This window comes from Tenrec ecaudatus, chromosome 1 (genome assembly GCF_050624435.1).
Source record: "Tenrec ecaudatus isolate mTenEca1 chromosome 1, mTenEca1.hap1, whole genome shotgun sequence".
NCBI lineage: Eukaryota > Metazoa > Chordata > Mammalia > Afrosoricida > Tenrecidae > Tenrec > Tenrec ecaudatus.
The window spans coordinates 186,941,482-186,962,091 of record NC_134530.1 but is presented as its reverse complement, the minus strand read 5'-3'; the positions used below and the strand labels follow the sequence as shown (position 1 = coordinate 186,962,091).

Genomic DNA, 20,610 nt, shown 5'->3' with positions numbered 1-20,610 from the left:
GTTGCCTACAGATGGGCTTTGGGTCTCCACTCCACAGTCCCCTCATTCACAATGATATGATTTTTTGTTCTTTGATGACTGATAACTGACCCTATCGAAACCTCGTGATCGCAAGCGGCCATCTAGCTGAGAAGCAACAAAACCCACATGGAAGAAGACATGGTATTTTCAGTCACCTCATATCCATGAGATTGCTCGACAGTGAATTAAGAAGGTAAGCAAAGAATTGATACCTATGAATCATGATATTAGAGAAGAATATTGAATATGCCGATGATCCCATGAATTCCCAGAGGATGAACCAAATCTGTTTTGGAAATACAGCCAGAATACTCCTTAGAAGTGAGGATGGCAAGACATCATCTCACAGATTTTTGACATGTTATCAGGAGAATCCCTGAAGAAGGATATAGTGCTTTTTAAAGAGCCAGTGAAAAAGAGAAAGATCCTCAACAAGATGAATGAGCAAAGTGGCTTTAACAATGGGCTCCAGCATAGCAATTATGAGGATGGTGCTAGACTAGACAATGTTTTTTTCTATTCTATATAAAGTCAATCGGAGTTGGAACCAACTCATTGGCCCCTAACAACAACATTGAGGCCAAACTTCATTAATTACAAAGAGTTTGAGGGAAGGGGTCTGGTGTGTTTTTTGCTTCAGGGACACTGAATTTCTGTTCATGGTGGGGAGTACCTTTAAAAAGGATGATGGTGATAGTTATATGATATATTAAACATAATCTATATTACTGCATTACATGCTAAAATTATTTAATTGACTTTTTTATGTTACCACAATAAAAATAGAAATAATGGTTCACCTGTTATTCTGGGTTGACCAAAGAGACAAATTCATAGGCACTCATATGTGTATAAGAAAGAATTTTATATCAAAGAAAAATTGTATATTGAGAAAACATCCCAGCCCAGTGCAGATCAAGTCCGTAAGTCCAATATTAGCCCATATATCCTATACTAGTCCATAAATTCCTCTTTAGACTCATGCAGCATATACAATGATGCCGAGTGCAGGAAGATCACAGGCCAGTGGGTACAAAGTCTTGTGGATCCAGTGGCAACAGAAGCATCTGGCACAGGGTCTCCTCATGTCTCCTCCAACTCACTGAATGTCTTAGCAGCACGAAAGGGAAGGCAAAGAGACTGGGTCTGATCTCAAATGAGCTACTTATCCCCATCATGCCTCCAAATGGGATCATCAAGCTGTGAACTTATTGACAAACTAGACTCCACCCCTTTGTTCAAGTTGACTAGATTACATAATTGCCACAGTTCACTACTCAAGACCCTAGGTCAAGGTGGTAAAATAACTAGAAATTCCTATCTAATATATCCCATAATTCTTAAGTCCTCCAGTGTTTTTGTTGAAGACACTGAATATTATCTGTGCTGTCTTTGGTAATATAAAATTTAAAATGCTGATTTTTACACACACAGTAAAGTGCAATGCACCCTACTGCAGATGTTAAAATATAATTTCTTCTTTGGATACTACAAATGTTTCATTTTAGAAAGACTTATTTTCATGTCACTTTTAAAAGTACCCTAAAGCCAAATACTAAACAAGATTTGAAGAGTTAGAAATTAACTAATTCTAAATTTGCTTAATTAATTAATTCCCTGGATCTTGGGATTGTTTACGTTTCTTTCCACTAAAAGCCAAAAGTAATATCAGAATGTGCAAAGTCATGTAGTACAGCAAATACTTACATAATTAACTAAATGGCACTGTGTTTATTACTTAATTAAATTCTTTCAAGATAACTCTCAGTATGCATAGAAATAAGAACTAAACAACATATACTATGGATTTGGATATTTTAATTATTACAACATGAATATATAAAAATCAAGAAAAACAGCCACTATCTACCAAGAATTATTCATTTATTTTACTGTCTCCAAATATACTCAACATCTTAGAATAGTGGTTTCAAGAGAAATACTCTCAAACATTATTTAATGGAAGAAAGGGGGAAAAAGACTGTAATAACCATCTGGATAATGGAAAAGGCTACTTGATAATTAAGACAGCTATATCCAACCTCTTCAAATACGCCCATGGAACAGGAGCTCTGATGGAATAGTAGTAGGTTAAGCTGCTACTTGGGAGAAAGATGAGTGTCTCTGATCCCCATAAGATTAACAGTATCATAAACTCTGCACAGGGTTGCCATGAGTCAGTACAGATTCATTTGCAATGAGTAGTGTAGTTAAAGAACTTACAGAATTCCTGGGTGGTGTGAGTGGTTAAGCCCTACACTAAAAACCAAAAGCCCGGCAGGTTGAATCCACTAGGTATACAACAGAACAAAAGACTGAAAATGTAGCTAATGAGAATCCTATGGCGCACTGGTCTACTCTGACAAATACAAATTCACCACGATTCAGCGTCAACTTGATATCCACTAGTTTGGTTTTCTAATTTGGAAAACTTATACTATAGTACAGGAGAAAGATGAGGCTTTCTACTTCCATAAAGATTTACAGTCTTGGAATTCCACAGGAGACATTCTCCGTCCTACAGGGTTGCTAAGAATTAGAATTGACCTAATGGTCTTAGTTTTGCATTTGATGATATAGTATTTCTTTACCTAATGAATTCATAAAGTATTAATTCAATCAATAATTAACTGTATGCTCTGTGGTGGGGATTACAGCTCCAAAAAAACTCCATACTTATTGTCATAGCGTGAATTACGACTCATAGCAGCCCTATAAGGCAGAATAGAAACACCCCTGTAGACTTCTGTGACTGCAAGTATTTTCAGGGGCAGAAAGCCTCTTCTCCCACAGAGCACCTGGGAGTTCAAACTGTTGGCCTTGTGGTTAACTGCCCAATATATAACCCACTACGCCACTCACAGAAGACCCTGAAAATACATTCAAATAAGACAGAGAAGTCTGTTCTCCAGGAAAGATGCCAAAAACTTGCTGACCAGAAAACAAAGATGCGTATCACTACAGACACACACAGATTCTTTCTAAAAACAACACATCAGCCGTATTATAATATGTTTATGAAATAAGTAGGAGAGTGGCCATGAGATTGGTTACGTCAGAGGGATTATATAATTTAGAACTGACTTTTGAATTAAATAAATAAAAAGAAACTTTGCAACTTTGCAAACTACATTACATGAAGTGGAGGGGAGGAAAGATTCTTTCACCAGGAAGGACCTAAACACATTCCCCACTATCATAGGTCACACGGGGCAGTATGTCAGCTTGGGACTAAAACTACTTACAAGAGTTTAAGCCCTGTGGGAAACTGATAATAGAACCCATCAAGGCCTAACTGTTGAACAAACACAACATCTAAAGTCTGACACACATCTGAGTTTAATCCTGACTCCATCTTTTACAAGCTTTATGATCTTACTTACTCGCTGCCATCAAGTCCATACCAACTCACAGTGACCCTGTAAGACAGGGTAAAATTACCCCAGTGGGTTTCTGATTTCCCCAAATGTGGGAAACTCTGACTGTGTAATTTGTGGCGGTTGGTGACTGCACTTGTGCTATCCCCTTTGGGGTGGGGCGGGGTGGTGGGGGAGTGGGAGAAAGAAAGCCTATTAAATTTTTGACAGAATTAGATTTAATTTGTACATCAAACTTTAAAATATGTACTGTATATACTCGAATATAAGCCTGCCCGAGTATAAGCCAAGGTACCTAATTATTATCTGGGAAACCAGAAAAACTGATTGACACGAGTATAAGCCTAGGGTGGAAAATATAGACACCATTGGTGATTTATAAATATAAACATCATTGGTGACTATAAATTTTAAAATTACATTAGATTCCTACTTAAAACCATACTGCAAATAAATTTCAGGTTATCTTGGTTTGTTGTTAAATAATTTTAATGCAAAACTATAAATATTTCTAGTGTCAAATTAAGGAAGAAATATGTATAAAGATAAAGAAAAATTCATGTCTATTCTGTTTAAGGCTTCTGTATACAGCAAAATATAAAGGTAAAAAGTTCAAAACACGGCAAAATGCTTGTTATTCTAGGTACATAATAAGCTCTTAGAAATAAAGAAGAAATTAACACTTTAATAGAAAATAAAATATAAAACATAAAATGACAAATAACTAATAAATGTCTTCCAGCATCCATCCAAGGTCTAGTAGCACAATCATTTCTATCCAGCTGCTAAATTAAAGGTTGGTGGCTCACTCCTTCCCAGCAGCTCAGTGACAGAAATCTGCTTCCATAATGATTACAGCCTAAAAGACTAAAGTTGTGGGCAGTTCTACTCTGCCATATGGTCTGCTATGCATCAGAAGCAATCCATGGTACTTAACAATAACAACAATATCTATTCTAGCTCATCCCCAGTTATACAGAAGTCCTAATTTGGGGATGGAGTGGGGGGAAATAGCATTTAACTGAACTCTAAATCATCTATATAATCTCTTTTACCTTAACCCTTTGTTCAAAGAGGGGTGCTAAGTATTATATGAATCAATATAGCATTTCCCTGACAATCATTTGGAAATGAATACTAAACTAAATGAAAAACTAAAGTATCTCATCAGTAGAATGTATAGGGAGGAGAGCAAGAAGCTATTCTCCTTAGGGAAAACATAGCATGTAAATATGAGACCTACAAGAGATCTTATATGTCAGTGAAAAGGTAAAAGATAATTCTTAAAAAGAGAAGAATTTTTACTTCAGTAGAAGCTAAAGATCCTAAAGAAACCTACTTTACTGTTAATGAGTTATTTACAGTTTAGTCTGAATCAAGAAGAACAGTAGACTGGAAAGTAATTTTTTTTCACAAAGCAAGCTACTAAGACATATAAAACCAGTAACTAGTTATGGTTGAGTAGGTTCTGATGCATGGCAACCCTATGTGCATCAGAGAAGAACGTCCTTTGTAGGGTTTTCAATGACTGATTTTTCTGAAGTAGATTGCCAGCCTTTCTTTCAAGATGCCTCTGGTGAACTAAGGCCTCTAACCTTTCCACGAGCAGTTGTACCTACTAGAGGCTCCAAGACATATAATAGGTTAGATAAATATCCTATACCAAAGTGAACATAACTAACTTCTAAACCTACTGTTTACTTTTATCAGCTTTCATGTAGTTATATAAACACATTATCTGTATTGCCAGAGAAAGAAAATATGTTGGAAAATCACAATGTCCAGTATAAATCTTACTGAAATTATTGGAAAGGAAAGAATCTCTAAAAATAAAGGTAATTACTTAGAATACCTACAGCAGTTTATAAAATGTTTCTAAAATAGTATTATGAATTGGAAAATACCAGCATGCAAGAGGAAGGAGTATATAATTAAGTTATCAAAGAAGTATTCCACTGTCAAAGAACAACATTCAGCCTGCAGGTTAATTCATTATTTAATAGTCTCTGTAACTCCCACCAAGCAACCTTTTCCTGGTGGGTCTAGGTAAAAAAAAGTGGAGAAAGATACTGATAGGATTCAGCTGAAGTACCTGTTAACAGGATTCATTATAGTTGCCATCCTGCTGGATATAAAATGAGTTATCTCAAAAGCAAAAGTGGGGATTTCACTACCAGCAAGAGCCAGGAGTGAAGCACATCTGGAACCCAAAAGTCCACATGGAGTGAACCTCTTTGATCCAGGAGACAGCTTTGACACACACCAGAGGAGTGGAAGAGAAGCAGCAGCAGTAGCAGAACCAGGAGCCAGAGCAAGAGAAAGAGTCGTAGACTTTGAAGGCCGCAGAACAAGTAAAGCTGAGTACTGGTCTGTGGAGTGGGATGCCTCTGGGCACTTAATTCAGGGAGCTGTAGCTGAGTGCCTTGGGGTTGAGACTTATAGAAGAATGGCATGCCCTTTGGGCCCTTATCAGCAACCCATAAAGAACTGTGTAACATGCCTCGACTGAATAACTATATCCTGAACATTTCTCATCTGAATTATAATCTGTCACTTACATAAACCCCATAGCCATTCGTATTCTCTTTGAGCTCTGTGTGTGCCCATTGCAGTGAACTACAGAATTAAGCAGGAAAAAGTAGAGTGCTGTGGGAGACAGAGCTGAAGAGGTAGGGAGTGTTGTGTTGTGTTTGACACGACACAGCTTTATGTATTAATGTTCCAACTTCTCTAACTCTGAAATACAATTCATATTAAATCAATACAGACTAGATGCTTAAGAACTCCTTTGACACGAGAGCAGATGAAGGGGCAGGAGGAGAGAGTGGAACACAGCCTGGCCCACCAGGCCATGAGGATGATGTTCCTGAATAGAGCAGCCAGTCCACAAGAGAACAACATGGCTGGCCCCACTATGAGAAATGATGCCCCTCAGTGACTAAGGGAGATACAGGGGACAGCACCAGAAACAGTGTGGGAATTTGCACCTGACCTGATCCCACCACACCGAGGCAAAGCACTGGGGGAGTGCAGCGAACAGCCAGGGAATGGAGTGGCAAGGTCCCCAGGGAATGCTGAAAGTGGACTTTGGGGCCAGGGCGTGATGCCCCAACAGACTGGACTGGAAAATGCTCCTAAGGGCCAGCAAATGATCCTTGAACTAACTACAAGTTTTTCTTTTGTGAAGTGTTTTGTTTTGTTGTCAGTGGTTTGTTTTTGTTGTCTGGTTGTATACTGTTGCTTTGTTTTCCTCTGTCTTGTTTTCGTGCATGTTAGTGTCTCCACAGGTCTGTCTGAATAGGACAGGCTGGATGAACTATCTGGAGGAAAAACAACGGGACCGACAGTTCCGGGGGACTTGAGGGAAGGGGGGTGGGTAAGGGGGGTAAGGAAGTGGTGTTAACAAACACAGGGACAAGGGAACAACATGGGACCCAAAATGGTAGTGAGGGGGGAGTGGCAGGCCTGGTGGGGAATGATCAAGGGTAAGGTTGCGTAGAGAAGAGGTATAGCTGTAGTCCAGGTGGTGACGGAGCATGGTGGTAGGGCAGGAGGAAAGTCAAGGGAAATGGAGGAAAGAGCTAGGAGTCAAAGGGCATATATGGAGGTCTAGACAAAGACATGTACATGCAAATATATATGAGAATGGGGGGATAGATCTATGTGTCTATATTTATAGGTTAAGTATTAAGGTGGTGGAAGGACCTTGGGCCTCTACTCAAACACTCCCTCAATGCATGAATACCTTCTTTTATTAAATTGGAACTCTATGATGCTCACTCTCCCGACACAACTGCTGAAGCCAAAGCGGGTGAACGGGTAAATGTGGTGAGGAAAGCTGATGGTGCCCGGCTATCAAAAGAGATAGTGACTGGGGTCTTAAAGGCTTGAAGATAAACAAGCGGCCATCTAGCTCAGAAGCAACAAAGTCCACAATGAAGAACACACCAGCCTGTGTGATCGAGTGGTCCCGAAGGGATCAGTTATCAGGCATCAAAGAACAAAAAAATAATATCATTGGCTACACACCTCCAATGTAGGATCGCTGAAGACAAATGGGTGCATAAGCAAATGTGGTGAAGAAAGCTGATGGTGCCCAGCTAACAAAAGAGATAGTGTCTGGAGTCTTAAAGGCTTGAAGGTGAACAAGCGGCCATCTAGCTCAGAAGCAAAAAAGCCCACATGGAAGAAGCACACCAGCCAGTGCGATCACTAGATGCCAAAGGGACCAGGTAAAAGGCATCATGCAAAAAAAGATATATATATATATGTATATGTGTGTGTGTGTGTGTGTGTGTGTGTGTATACCATATTGAATGAAGGGGGAAGTGCAGAGCGGAGACCCAAGGACCAAGTGTCAGCCACTGGAGATCCCCTCATAGAGGGGTTTAGGAGAGGAGATGGGTCAGTCAGGGTGCGAGGTAGTACCGATGAAGAACACAGCTTTCCCCCAGATCCTGTATGCTTCCTCCCACCAACTACCATGATCCGAATTCTACCTTGCAGGGCTGGATAGGGCAGAGGTTGTACACTGGTACATATGGGGGCTGGGGGCACAGGGAATCCAGGGTGGATGATACCTTCTGGACCAAGGGTGTGAGGGGTGATGCTGGGAGAGTGGAGGGTGAGTGGGTTGGAAAGGGGGAACTGATTACAAGGATCCACATGTGACCTCCTCCCTGGGAGATGGACGGCAGAGAAGGGGGGGGGGGGAGACTCCGGATAGGGCAAGATATGACAAAATAACAATGTATAAATTACCAAGGGCACATGAGGGAGGGGGGGTGCAGGGAGGGAGGGGACAAAAAAAAGAGGACCTGATGCAAAGGGCTTAAGTGGAGAGCAAATGCTTTGAGAATGATTGGGGCAGGGAATGTGCAGATGTGCTTTACACAATTGATGTATGTATATGTATGGATTGTGATGAGAATTGTATGAGCCCCTAATAAAATGTAAAAAAAGAAAAGAGGAGGAAAAAAAAGAAAGTGATTAGGGCAAAGAATGTACAGATGTGCTTTATACAATTGATGTATGTATATGTATGGATTGTGATAAGAGTTGTATGAGCCCCTAATAAAATGTTTTTTAAAAAAAGAACTCCTTTGAAGTTGCTACAGCACTTTTCCTCAAGAAGAATTACTTAGAATTTACTGAGCGCCAGTGACTAATGTGAAATTTAAAAACCCCTATGATCAACTACTCTAAACTGGAACTCTTAGAACTCTAAAGGACCTGCCAAGAGACCAGAAGCAAGTTCAAAGACAAAACAGGTTTTCCTCAAAGTAGGAAAAAAAAAGTCAGAGCTAAGTTAATCAAATAAGCTAAAAACTTAAATACAGATGCTCCATCTGGAATTATATAGTTGTTCATAGTCTTATGACTATACTAGAAATCACTGAATACTCAGCATACACAGCAGTGGTGAATTTTATGGTATGTGGGTTATATCTTTAAAAAATAGTGTGTAACTAGAGTATGTATATGCAAAACCAAAAAAAAAGAATGAAAACTATATAAAATGACTGTTATCCACCAGAAATGTTATTTAACAAGAACATGCTTTTAAACTATTAAATCTTGATTCCTACATCATCTAAAGTTTCTTGTCTCCAAAAATAATAGTGTAGAGATCCATGAGTATATATTTTGTCTTCCTTAGTAAGCTGTAAATTTGAATCATCTGAATGGCCATGGAAACTCCTTGCAGACACTCACTATAAACACTCTGTACTTCTGAGAGCCCAGAGAGACAGCCATGCCTTAGCAGCCCTAAGCTGGGAGCTGAGCTGTCTGATGTCAAAGAGTCACTTGCCACTTCTGAATAGGAGTTCTGAGCTGACCAGGCAAGTACAACTTCTAGGTTGCCACTAAAAACAGGCAGATGACTGTCATTTCACCACAAGTCCTCGTTCAAGTCTTTGAGACAAACTTGAAAGAACAAGGTCTTTCTATTCCAGGCTACATGCTCAAATAAAATGAATTTGTACTTAAAATGCACTGAAGACATTAAAGAGAAACAAGTATGTACTAAAACATAGTTGATCCATATGTGCTAACTCCCAGTAATATGGAGAATATTATTGAGATTTCATTCTGATAAGAAAATGAAAACCTGTACCTAGCATTCTATGTAACATATTTGCAAGGCTAAAATGTAAGGGGACATTAAAGTAAAAGCAAACATAGTCGTTTGCTTTCTTGAAATGAGAAGGTCAAAGTAGTAATGTTAATTTGAGGGGTATTCATGTTTTCTATTTTTATAGTACAATTTTAAAATATACCAATTATTGCATACCAGTGATTACAGTGATTGCTGTCATTTTTAAAGATTTAAACTTTCAAAGTCTAGTTTGTTGAGAGTCAGTGTGGTAGATGTATAATCAACACTTCTCTCTGACACACCCTGGAAGACATAGCAGCTGACAAGACACATGGACCCACCCTGATACAGCCTGGGTGCTGGAGAAGCCATGCAGAGACCCCTGCCAGCGCTGAGATGTTTCCAACGCCACTGGATCCAAAGACTTTCTACCCACTGGCCTGTGATCTTCTACATTCGGCATCGCTGCATGTATTTCATGAGTCTGAAGAGGACTTTATAGATTGGTATCGGACATATGGGCTAATATCGGACTTATGGACTTACTGGGCTGGGATGTTTTCTTAATGTACAACTACCCTTTATATAAACCTTTCTGTTATATACATATGAGTGTCTCCATGAATTTGTTTCTCTGGTCTACCTAGACTAACACAGTAAGTTACCACAACTGCAACCCAAACTAATAGCTATCATACTACTCTTTTGTAATTTTTAATTTTATTACTACCATTTACTAAATGCCTCCTATGAATCACAGGACTGGGCATTTTTACTTATCTTTTTGCTATGTCCACAACAATTACTGTACTACTAGTGATTCCCCCATTAAAATGAGGAAACACACTCAAAGATCAAATAATCTGTTCTCGTTTAATAAACGTATTTTAAGATGGAATTCAGATTTAAAGCAACAAAGTCAAGGTCAGTCTCTCTTTATAATGGTCTGCCCCCCAACACTTACCATGGCTCTGTTGGTAACCATTTGAAGATCAACAGTTGGAACGCAGGGGAGTTGAGGTTAATGATGTAAACAAACCATGACAGCCTAGTTCCCTAGCAAAATTTCCATATGAAGGACTGTGGTCATGGTAGGCAATACAATTCAAAGCACTAAAAAGAAAACCCTCTTTCTTTGTTCTCACAGTTATTTGTTTTGTTTTGTTTTCAGTGGAGGGATGAGACGCTTTTAATTCCTTGCTAGGAAACGTACAGTATATGTATCCTCATCACTTTGTCCAATTCACCCTTATCAATAATAAAATTCAAAACTTTTGATCTAAATAATAAATCCTTATTTCTGTTATCAATCAGGTAAGAAGCTAGAAAGGAATTATTAACTTGACTCTCCTGAATCTCAAAGTGACATGCGCAGTACTGTTAGAAAAGTAAATGGATGGCATGCAACACCCTGAGGGAATAAGTCCCTGCACCTGAAAATTGTGGAACTCAAAGTTATCAAAGAAATCAGTCTTATTGGTTGAATAGAAACTGGTGAGACCCTGATACGATGATGGCCGTTACTCACCCTTTAGGTCTAGGACTGAACTCGTCCTCAATGTAAAATAATCTGCCATTCAAGATTTTAAAAGGAAGTGTTTTTCCCAAAGGCAAAGTTCAGAGGGTTAGAAAAGGACAGAAACAGGAAACACAAGGAGAAAGCTGAATAAGTATGCAATATTGAGTTGAAAAAATGTGTGTGAACTGTTATATGTAAAAGTGATTATCTACTCTGTAAGCCGTCATATAATTCACAGTAAAAAGTTTTGTTTTTCTTTAAATAGATGAGGTCTGAGGAGTCAGGTATTTGTAATGAAATATACTAAGAACAGCAAGAGAATCGCAGGGTGTGTATTATCATTTCCAAAATGTACCAGTAACATAATTTCTTTTTATGTTTAACTCCAAGGCTTCAAAAAACAGAAATAATTTATTCTTGAAATGTACTTAAGTCAATCTATGTGCCATGGTGATACAAGAATTAACCAATAAAAATGATAGCCTGAGCATCCCTGTGGGGCTGTTATGCTATGTCACATGGGATCACTATGAGTTAAAATTTACTCAACACCTAACATCAAGTCAACACCACCTGCTCAGAAACTGGCCCCTGTTCCTCAGCGTACTCACACCTATATTCAAATTCCAACATTTACAGGCCCAACTATCCCTTTATTAAATGATCCCTTTATTAACACAAGAGCTTCCTGGACCTTTGCTTGCTCTGATGAACTAAACCTGATTATTTCCCTATGTAATGACTACGTCTGACTAAACATTTTTTCTGTTATTTGAGGAACTTCCCTGGTTATGCCTCAAGCATCTTCTAGCTTTGTTCTCTGTTTGTTCACTGATAAAAAAGAGATCAACTAGTAAGTAAGCATACCAAGTAGTTATAAATTGAAGGCAAGTACAAGGAAAACAACAGGAAATGAGGAAGATAGCAGTCAGCATTTATATGATCTCCTCCAAAGAAAAGTACGTTGGTAATGTTTTTAAGTGCTCTTGAGTCAGTTAAAATGTATAATGACCCTATGTGCATTAGACTGAAACACTGCTGGGTCCTATACGGCCTTCACCATTGCTAAATCTGAGCTTACTGTTGCAGCCACTGTATCAATCCATCTTGATAAGGGTCTTCCTCTTTTTACTTACTCTACTTTACCAAACATGAAGTTCTTCTCCAGGAACTGATCCCTCCTGATAACATGTCCAAAATACATTAAGACAAAGTCTCACCATCTTCACCTCTAAGAAACATTCTGGACACTTCAATACAGATTAAAGTTGATCTTCTGGCAGTCTACGGTATAGTCAACACTTCTCCAGTACCATAATTTGAATGCATCAATTCTTTGATCTTCCTTATTCACTGTTAGCATTCACATACATACAAAGAAACTGACAATACCTCGGGTCATGTGTACCTTAGTCCTAAAACTGACATCTTTACTGAACAAGAGATCTTTTGCAGCAGATTTGCCTAATGTAGTACATCCTTTGACTTCTTGACTACTGCTCCCAATGATGTTAATTGTGAGTCCCAGTAAAAATTCCTCAACAACTTCAACATTTTTCCCATTTATCATGACGCTACTTTGTAGTGAAGAAAATTATGGGCCTGTATTTTTAGTTCAAGTCAAAAAGGCAACAGACTCAAATAATTTTACTCCAAGGCTAAAGAAATAAACCAAACCTACTACCATTAAGTTGATTCAGATAGAGACAAGGGAAAGAAAAGGAATATTATTATTATTTTTGTTTGTTTAGAATGCAAATATTCTTGATCTGATAACAACTTGGCTTTAACTACATTTCTCAAATCAAAATACATATATCCTCAGGTATAAACAGAAGCATACTGGAGACACAGTGAGGGGGGAAAAAAAGGTATGGATATTAAACCTGATATACAGTGTCAGCTCCAAATCACTCTAACTTTCAAAAGGTAATACATAGTGAAGACTTTTTAAGGGTATGTTTTCCTTTTCTGGGAATAATTCAAATATTTCTAATTATATTATATGTAACCATTATACAGTAAGATACAAAATTCAGATATAGTCTTAAGGCAGAATTTTTTGTATTTCAAGCTGTTCCAACTTACCATGGTTCCTGCATATAATACATACACATACTGTATGGCAGGCATGTTTCTTCTGCCTTTGTAAATGAGTGTTATTGAAAGCTTTGTCTTATCCCCAACCTTCATTGTTTGTGTAAATAGTGTCCAGTCATTTAAGTTTTTATTCTGCACAAGTCAACAATCCATGTGCTGCAATTTTAAAAAGCTGATTTTTTTCATGTTTAATATTTTCATTTACCTTTTTATTTTAGCCTCATTCTGAAAATATAAGGAAAACATAGATTAGATGTACTATTATTTAATTCACACTAAAATACATCAGTATTAAGATGAGTTATATCTTCAAACACCCAGTCATTTTGCTAGCTTTTGGTGAGCAGATAGTCTGTACCAGTCGTTGTGAAAGTCTTTAAGAAAAAAAATTTGGTTAACAAGTTTCACTTAGCAAAATACACCCAAAAGGAAATCACAGTACAAAGCAAGGTTTAAGTCAAGGCCTCACCAATGCCTACAGTATTAGTATTGTGTCTCAATTTTCAAAATTAAATTTTTAAAAGCTTAAAACTTAACTTATAAGATTTTAAATGAGAACAAACTAGAATGAACAAACATGAGAAATGTTTCTCTTTGGATTAGGGATCTAGCACCTTTTGAGTTTTCATAAAAAGCATGTCTCCCCAGTGTGTTTACTGCAATGTGGTGTAAAAGATCTACATATTTAACTACTTTAACTCTGGCGTCACTCTTTAGTATACTACAAAAATGTTGAGAAAAGCCAAAATGTTTAGCATTTACTCATTATCTTTATCACATGCTTCTAGAGGAAAGTTTGCGTGAGAAAACACTGAAGAGATAATATTTTTTAATCCAGATTTCACAAAACGCATGGTGCAAAATGGGTCCCACAGGTTCTATGTAATAACTGCTCTTCACTGCTTGTTGGCTGCCTGTGATAAATTTGATTGAAATAACTCAAAATATTTCTATAAAACTAGTCATATCCACCCATGCTGTTTTGCTGACCACTATAGCCAGCCCCGTAACAGCCACTCACAGACTGACTCTCAAGGCCAGTGTAAGGAGACTGGGTTGACACCCCCATGCCCTGTATCATTTGGCTATTATATGCCCCATTGCTGGCCCCTGTGGTTGAATTCAATTACAGCTCTATGTATCTGTGCTGCATATGGGCTCTTTCGACATTGCAGCCACGGCTTCTTCATGAGTGCCAAACTCGACATCTGCTTCACCGGTCACTCTTCCATCAGGGCCAATCTCAATATGTACTCTCACAGGATTAAGTGGAGAGAAGAAATTATAAATGTCATTCTCCGTTGCTTTGTATGGTAGCCCCCTCATATGGACACAGTGTCCAGTTGTGCTCTGGACAGCAAACTCACTGTCTCCGTATCTGTGGTCATACATTCCTGACAGACAATAACTGAGATCTCTTCCACATAGATCTGTGGTGAAGCCATAGCTATCGCTGAGGCCACTATACTCCTCATAACCCCCACAGCCTGTGCTACAGGCCCAGACCTCATCCTGTCAAAGCCTGCTCGTTTCACAATGCCAATATATCTCCGAGCGGTGCCAGGCCGGTCATAGGGCCCTGGCCGCTGCACAGACATGAACATTAGAGGGGGATCAGAATATGTTCTCACTTCTTCCTGACTGCTCTTAAACACTTCACTACACCTGTGCCCAATTCTTTCCTTATGCTTCCCGAGCGCCTTCTCCGCGAATTCCTGTGAAGCAAACTGCACAAAGGCTTCTCCTGTAATCTTGCCCTCGGCGTCGACTGGCAAAGTGATACCATTGGGCATAATTTCCAACCCTGAGAAGAACTGAACAATTTCTTCCTTTGTGCATCCAAATGGAAGTCCTCGGAGGCGCACGGAGCCCTCGTTGGCAGCATCGGCACTGTTTGGACCACTGTGCTTCAACACCCAGTCCATTTCGGTTCGGTGGGACTTGAATACCTCAATATAGCGGTGCCCCGTGCTTTCTCTGTCTTTCTTCAAGGCCATTTTTACATCATCTTCTGATTCAAGTTCAACAAAAGCCTCACCACTCTGTCTCCCTTCTCTGGTGTAGATGAAATGAACACCTGATGCGCCATCATGAATTTTGCATTCAGAGAGGAAATTCTGCACATCCTCAATCGAGCAAGAACACGGCAAGCCACGGAGCTTGACCACAAAACCTTCACCTCCCTCAGGACCCAGCATCATGGAGATCCAACAGGTCAGGTGGCAAACCAGCATAGTGTGGCTTTTCGTAGCTTTTAAAGATAATGGTAGATGCTCAGTCTCAAGATGTTCTGGAAGTTATAAATTAGCCTTGGGCTTCACGCTCCCGCTCTCCACATCAGGCGCCTCGCTCGCTCGTCCCACCTGAGCACCTTCAACTCCCGTAAGACACGACGCAGCCCTGGTTCCACCAAGGAGCTGGAAGACTTAAAAAGCTGATTTATAATTACCTTTTCTCAACAGTTTTTTTTATTCTAAAATCATGGCTAAATTAATAACACTATCACTATTACTTATGCCCCAGAGAAATGATTTAAAATGTTTTCTATCATAAAATGATAATGATGTTTCTAAAATGAACCAGAGACATGTATATCAATGTATTTAAGGAGCAATTAGTCCTTATACATGACCATACTCAATACTCACTCTCATGAAAATATCACTGAAGATATGGGTATAACAGCAAAGTGTGGTGAAGACATCAAATGGTGCCTGGCTAACAGAAAAAATAGTATCATGAAGTCTTATCTTGAAAAAGCAGCCATGTAAATGAGGCATCAACTAAGTCCACATGGAAGAAGCGCATCAATGTGTATAAATAATAAAATCCTAAACCAGCTTAAATTTTTTTTTTCAGAGCTTAAATTCTGAACACCAGTTTGCAGAAGGCTATTGGATGATGGTGGAAGCCCAAAATCCATTTGCAGGACGATCTCCCCTCTGACCATAGTCGAAGGTTGTGAATAGTTTTGCTATCAGACAGAGTATTATAAAGTCAATTATGACAGATATAGTTGAGTTAAAATGTAATCCCTTATCATTTTATCTCCCTTTTAGCCCTTTCTAAAACGGTTTCCATATTCAATATTTTTCTTTCCAAGTGAGGTTTTTCCCTATTTTGTCATTGTTGTTGGTGTTTTTGTTTGTTTGTATCTTTTGTTTTATATGAAATCCAGGGTAAGTAAATACACAGAAACAGTAACTACATTAATAATTACCTAGGGACATGGCAGGAGAGGTTGGGGGGAAATAAAGGGCTAAGAACAGTGAGTATGAGAAAGAATAAAATGTTCTGAAATCATGGTGATGAATATACAACTCTTCTTAATATGAGTAAACTATTAAACTGTATGCCAATAAAACTATTAAAAACATATACCTATATTATAATGCACACCTGCACATAGCTTGCATAGGAAAGTAGCATGAAAGGGAGTTGTGGGTTTATAAAACAAAAAAACCTAGCATGTTAACTGAGTAAAAATACAGTTATGCCCCAACTCCATAGAAGGATCCTTTTACTTTCCTCTGCCTCAGCAGTCATAGCAGTTAATTTCAGAAGCTGTGTTTTAAACAAATATAGACAGAGAACCAATTACATATCTCTGAATTAATAAACCTAAACTTGTCCCTTACTCTCCATAATCAATCACTCCTCTTGCAGTGTTATATAATTCTTATTTCTTCCTAATACATTCTATCTCAATTATAATTAATTCCACTAAGACAACAGTAATACTTTATTCATCTTTGTGTTTCTACCTCCTAGGAAGATATCAGAAGCATAGTACTCCATCTTATAAATACTTCCTAAGTAAATAAACAACTTAAATTCAGAGCCATCCATATTTCAAAGGCCATAACTTCTAACAAGATCATTTCAACACTGAGAACATCAGAAGTCTTACATTACACTAGATTACTCACACAAATACCAAAACCAAATACATTTTATAGCTAGTAAGATTTTTTTATTATTAAATACTTTTATTGGGGGCTCTCACAACTCTTACCACAATCCATATATTCATCCATTGTATCAAGTACTTTTATATATACACCATATATACTCGAATATAAGCCGACCCTAGTATAAGCCGAGGTACCTAATTATTACCCGGGAAACCAGAAAAACTGATTGATTCGAGTATAAGCCTAGGGTGGAAAATGCAGAAGCTACTGGTGAGTTTCAATAATCAAAACAAAAGAAAATAAAATGACTAAAAATTGAGACATCAGTTGGGTAATGTATTTAAATATTTATTCTAAATTAAAAACATAAATAAAAGGACAACAATTCATTTAACATTAGTAAACCAGCACCATAAGTGGAAAATAGGTTCCACAAAAACAATAAGGTATCAACAATGATACCCTAAGAGTACTATTCCCTGAGCTCAAGCAGCAACCAAGCTAAAATGGAAAGAGTTAAAGTCCTTCAAAACTGGATTCCTCATCATCATCCGTATCCCAATGCAGAGCTTCAGCTGGTGTGAGGTCATCATAGACGCTGTCCTCACTGAGATCGCCATCATCACCATCACTGCTGTCATTTTCATACAAAGCGCAGTCTTTACTGCCATCCATAGCATTACTAATACTACATTTCTGGAAGGCTCGTCGCACCATGTCTTCTGGAATGTCTTCCCATGCATCTCGAACCCACTTTGTTATTAACTCTATGTCAGGCTTCATGAGAGTTCCTCCTTTTGTTAGTTGGGCTTGACCAGATGTCGTCCATTCATGCCACATCCTTCACACATGGTCTTTAAAAAGCTTATTCAACGATACATCCAGAGGCTGCAGTACAGATGTAAGCCCACCTGGGATAACAGCTAAAGAAACTTTACTAGGTTTTACCAATTTTTTTATGTCATTCGATAGGTGGGCTCTGAACATAACCCAAACAAGTAACAATGGCTTTTTCTTTAAGGCTGCTCCTGTGATCAATTCCCTCTTTTTCCCATCACCTTCCCCTTACTCTCCTGGTATTGCTACTCTCATTATTGGGCCTAAGGGTTTATCGGTCCTGAATTCCCTGTGTTGTAGGCTCTTATCTGTAGCAGTGTACATGGTCTGATCTAGTCAGATTTTTAAGGCAGAATTGAGATCATGAGAGTGGGGGGGGGGGAGTATTAAAGAATTAGAGGAAAGTTGTATGTTTCCTTGGCGTTATACTGCACTTTAACTGGCTTGTCTCTTCCTTGTGACCCTTTAGTAAGGGGATGCCCAAGTGTCTACAGATGGGCTTTGGGTCTCCACCCTGTGCCACCCCCCTCCCCATGCAAATTGGTATAATTTTCTTCTGGGTCTTCGATATCTGATACCTAATCCCTTCTACACCCCGTGATCACACAGGCTGGTGTGCTTCTTCCGTGTGGGCTTTGTTGCTTCACATCAGTCCCGTTGGTTTTTTTCTCCGCTGAATTGTTTACTGTGTCTATCTTATCTAGATAGACATGCAGAGAGACTAATAAGCTCAAAAACATGGCAAAGCCAAAGAAAACAACATAGGAAGACAAAAACAATCAAACATTTGCCACAAAGACAACAACAAAAAGAAAGACAATGACAAAAAAGGAAAATCCTATAAATAATTCCAGGTCTGTTTTTTGACCTTTAGGAGTTTTTCCAGTCGAGTCTGATGGGGTGCCACACTCTTTAACCAAAATCTATTTTTGGTCTTTCCCGGGGACTTCATTGCTTTGTTCCCCTTGCTGTTGCATGCTCTTAGCATTTTGCCCCAGGGTAATGGGGTCAGATCTAGCACAGTTCCTTCACTGTGTCTCCAATGTTGTCCCTCATAACACTATGGTTCAGTGAGGGATGTCATGTCTCCTGTGGTGAAGACGGCCCTTTGTAAGGTGACCAGATTTTGACATTGGTACAGTGGGACACCACTGATAGAACTAATATCCTGGCGAAATAGCCACATGGCAGCCAAAAACCATGTACCCTAGCTTGTCATACATTCTTTCCAAAAATTGGGACTTTTTTTTTAATGCCCCGGGACACGGGGCAAATTGTTAAAAATTGGAACTGTGCCGCCAAAAGCGGGACGTCTGGTCACCTTACCCTATGGTCCTCTCCGTGCATTGTCTGCACTGAGCAGGAATATCGTCTTTGGGACTTGGTGGGCCAAGATGTGTTCCACTCATTCTCCTTCCCTCTTCCTTTCTCCTGTGTGTTCTGATCAGATGTGCCTCTCTCCTCAAGCTGTGGCTCCAGTGCTCTCCTCTTAAGTGCAGTCTTGGGGGGGGGGGGGGGGGGGATGGGAGGAGATAGCTAATGAGATTTTAAAGGCAAATACTCTCAAAATTAGTCCAATTAGTAGTAAAGACAGCACTTTCCATTTCCTAACATAAAACCAAATGCAAAACATTTTCATGTTATGGATTGAATTGTGATGTTAAATGATAACCTCTATGCGTGTGGTTATAATCTGATTTGGAAATAAATTTTCTTTTATGTTAATGAGGCAAGATTAGTATAGGGTTTGTCTTGAATCAGTTTCTTACAGAAATCAAAAGGAGCAGATTAGGTACACAAAGACAGGGGAAGAGAGATGCCAACCCACATAAAGATTGTCCTGGAGCTCAGAAAAGACAAAAGCCTTTCTCCAAAGGAAACAAAGAGAGAAAGCCTTCTCCTACAGCCAACAACCTTAATGTGGAGTTCTGATAACCTAACCAGTGGGAAAATACCTTTTTGTTTGTTGAAACTACTCAGTTGCAGTGTTTCTATTGTACTAGCACTAGTCAGCTAAAACAGAATTTGATATCAGAAGAGTGGGTGGGGTTCTGCTCTAACAGATACCTAAAAGGCAGAAGTGGTTTTAGAACTGGGTAATGAAGAAAAGTTGGAAGAGTTTTAAGGTATGTAATAATAAACTTTGGGCTGCTAACTGAAAGGCTGGTGGTTCACACCCATGAATGAGCCATTCCCCAGGAGAAAGTTGAGTCAATATGCTTCCATAAAGATTCACAGTCTTGGAAACCCTAGAGAACAGTTCTACTGGATTCTGTAAGGTCACTCTATATCAGATTCAACTGAACAGCAGTGGGTAACAGTAAACACATAGATTACCTGGAGGAGAATGCTGAGAGAATTATGGACATCAAAAGAAATTCTGGTGAGGATTAAGTGATGAGAGTTTTAGAGAAAGTCTCTATCACCTTACAATTCATCGAGCACCAGCAATAAAATGTTGCTAGGAGTGTGGATAGGAACGTAGGCTTTAAAAGAAAATGATGCGCACATGATTAGACAGGCAATTTTTTTTATGTAGTGGCAAAGAACCATCTGAATTATGTTCAAATGTTTGGTGGTAGACAGAACACGTGATAACAATAAATATCTAGCTGATGAGATTTCTAGTATTTTAAGAACTACAAAGGACACATGTCCTATAATGTCAAAAAGAGGTACATCTTTTGTCCTCCAAGGGAAAAAGAATGAAATGGACCACATGCAAAGAAGCTTGGAAATCAG

General features: G+C 38.8%; 1 protein-coding gene and 1 pseudogene across 8 annotated transcripts in view; both read right to left on the bottom strand.

Annotated features, from left to right (window-relative positions):
* The window catches only part of RABGAP1L (RAB GTPase activating protein 1 like), an 828,618-nt gene that overhangs the window by 760,962 nt on the left and 47,046 nt on the right, over window positions 1-20,610 (bottom strand). Inside the window, exon 1 of one of the 8 annotated variants that reach the window (XM_075527694.1) lies at window positions 13,106-13,125. The exons of the other annotated variants lie outside the window; for them this stretch is intronic. Within the exon in view, the coding sequence (XP_075383809.1) occupies window positions 13,106-13,119 (14 nt within the window). The 5' untranslated portion in view covers window positions 13,120-13,125. Of the gene's footprint in view, window positions 1-13,105; window positions 13,126-20,610 lie in introns of those variants that run through there. 8 annotated transcript variants of the gene reach the window in all.
* Window positions 14,046-15,397, bottom strand: LOC142437225 (heterogeneous nuclear ribonucleoprotein F-like; annotated as a pseudogene).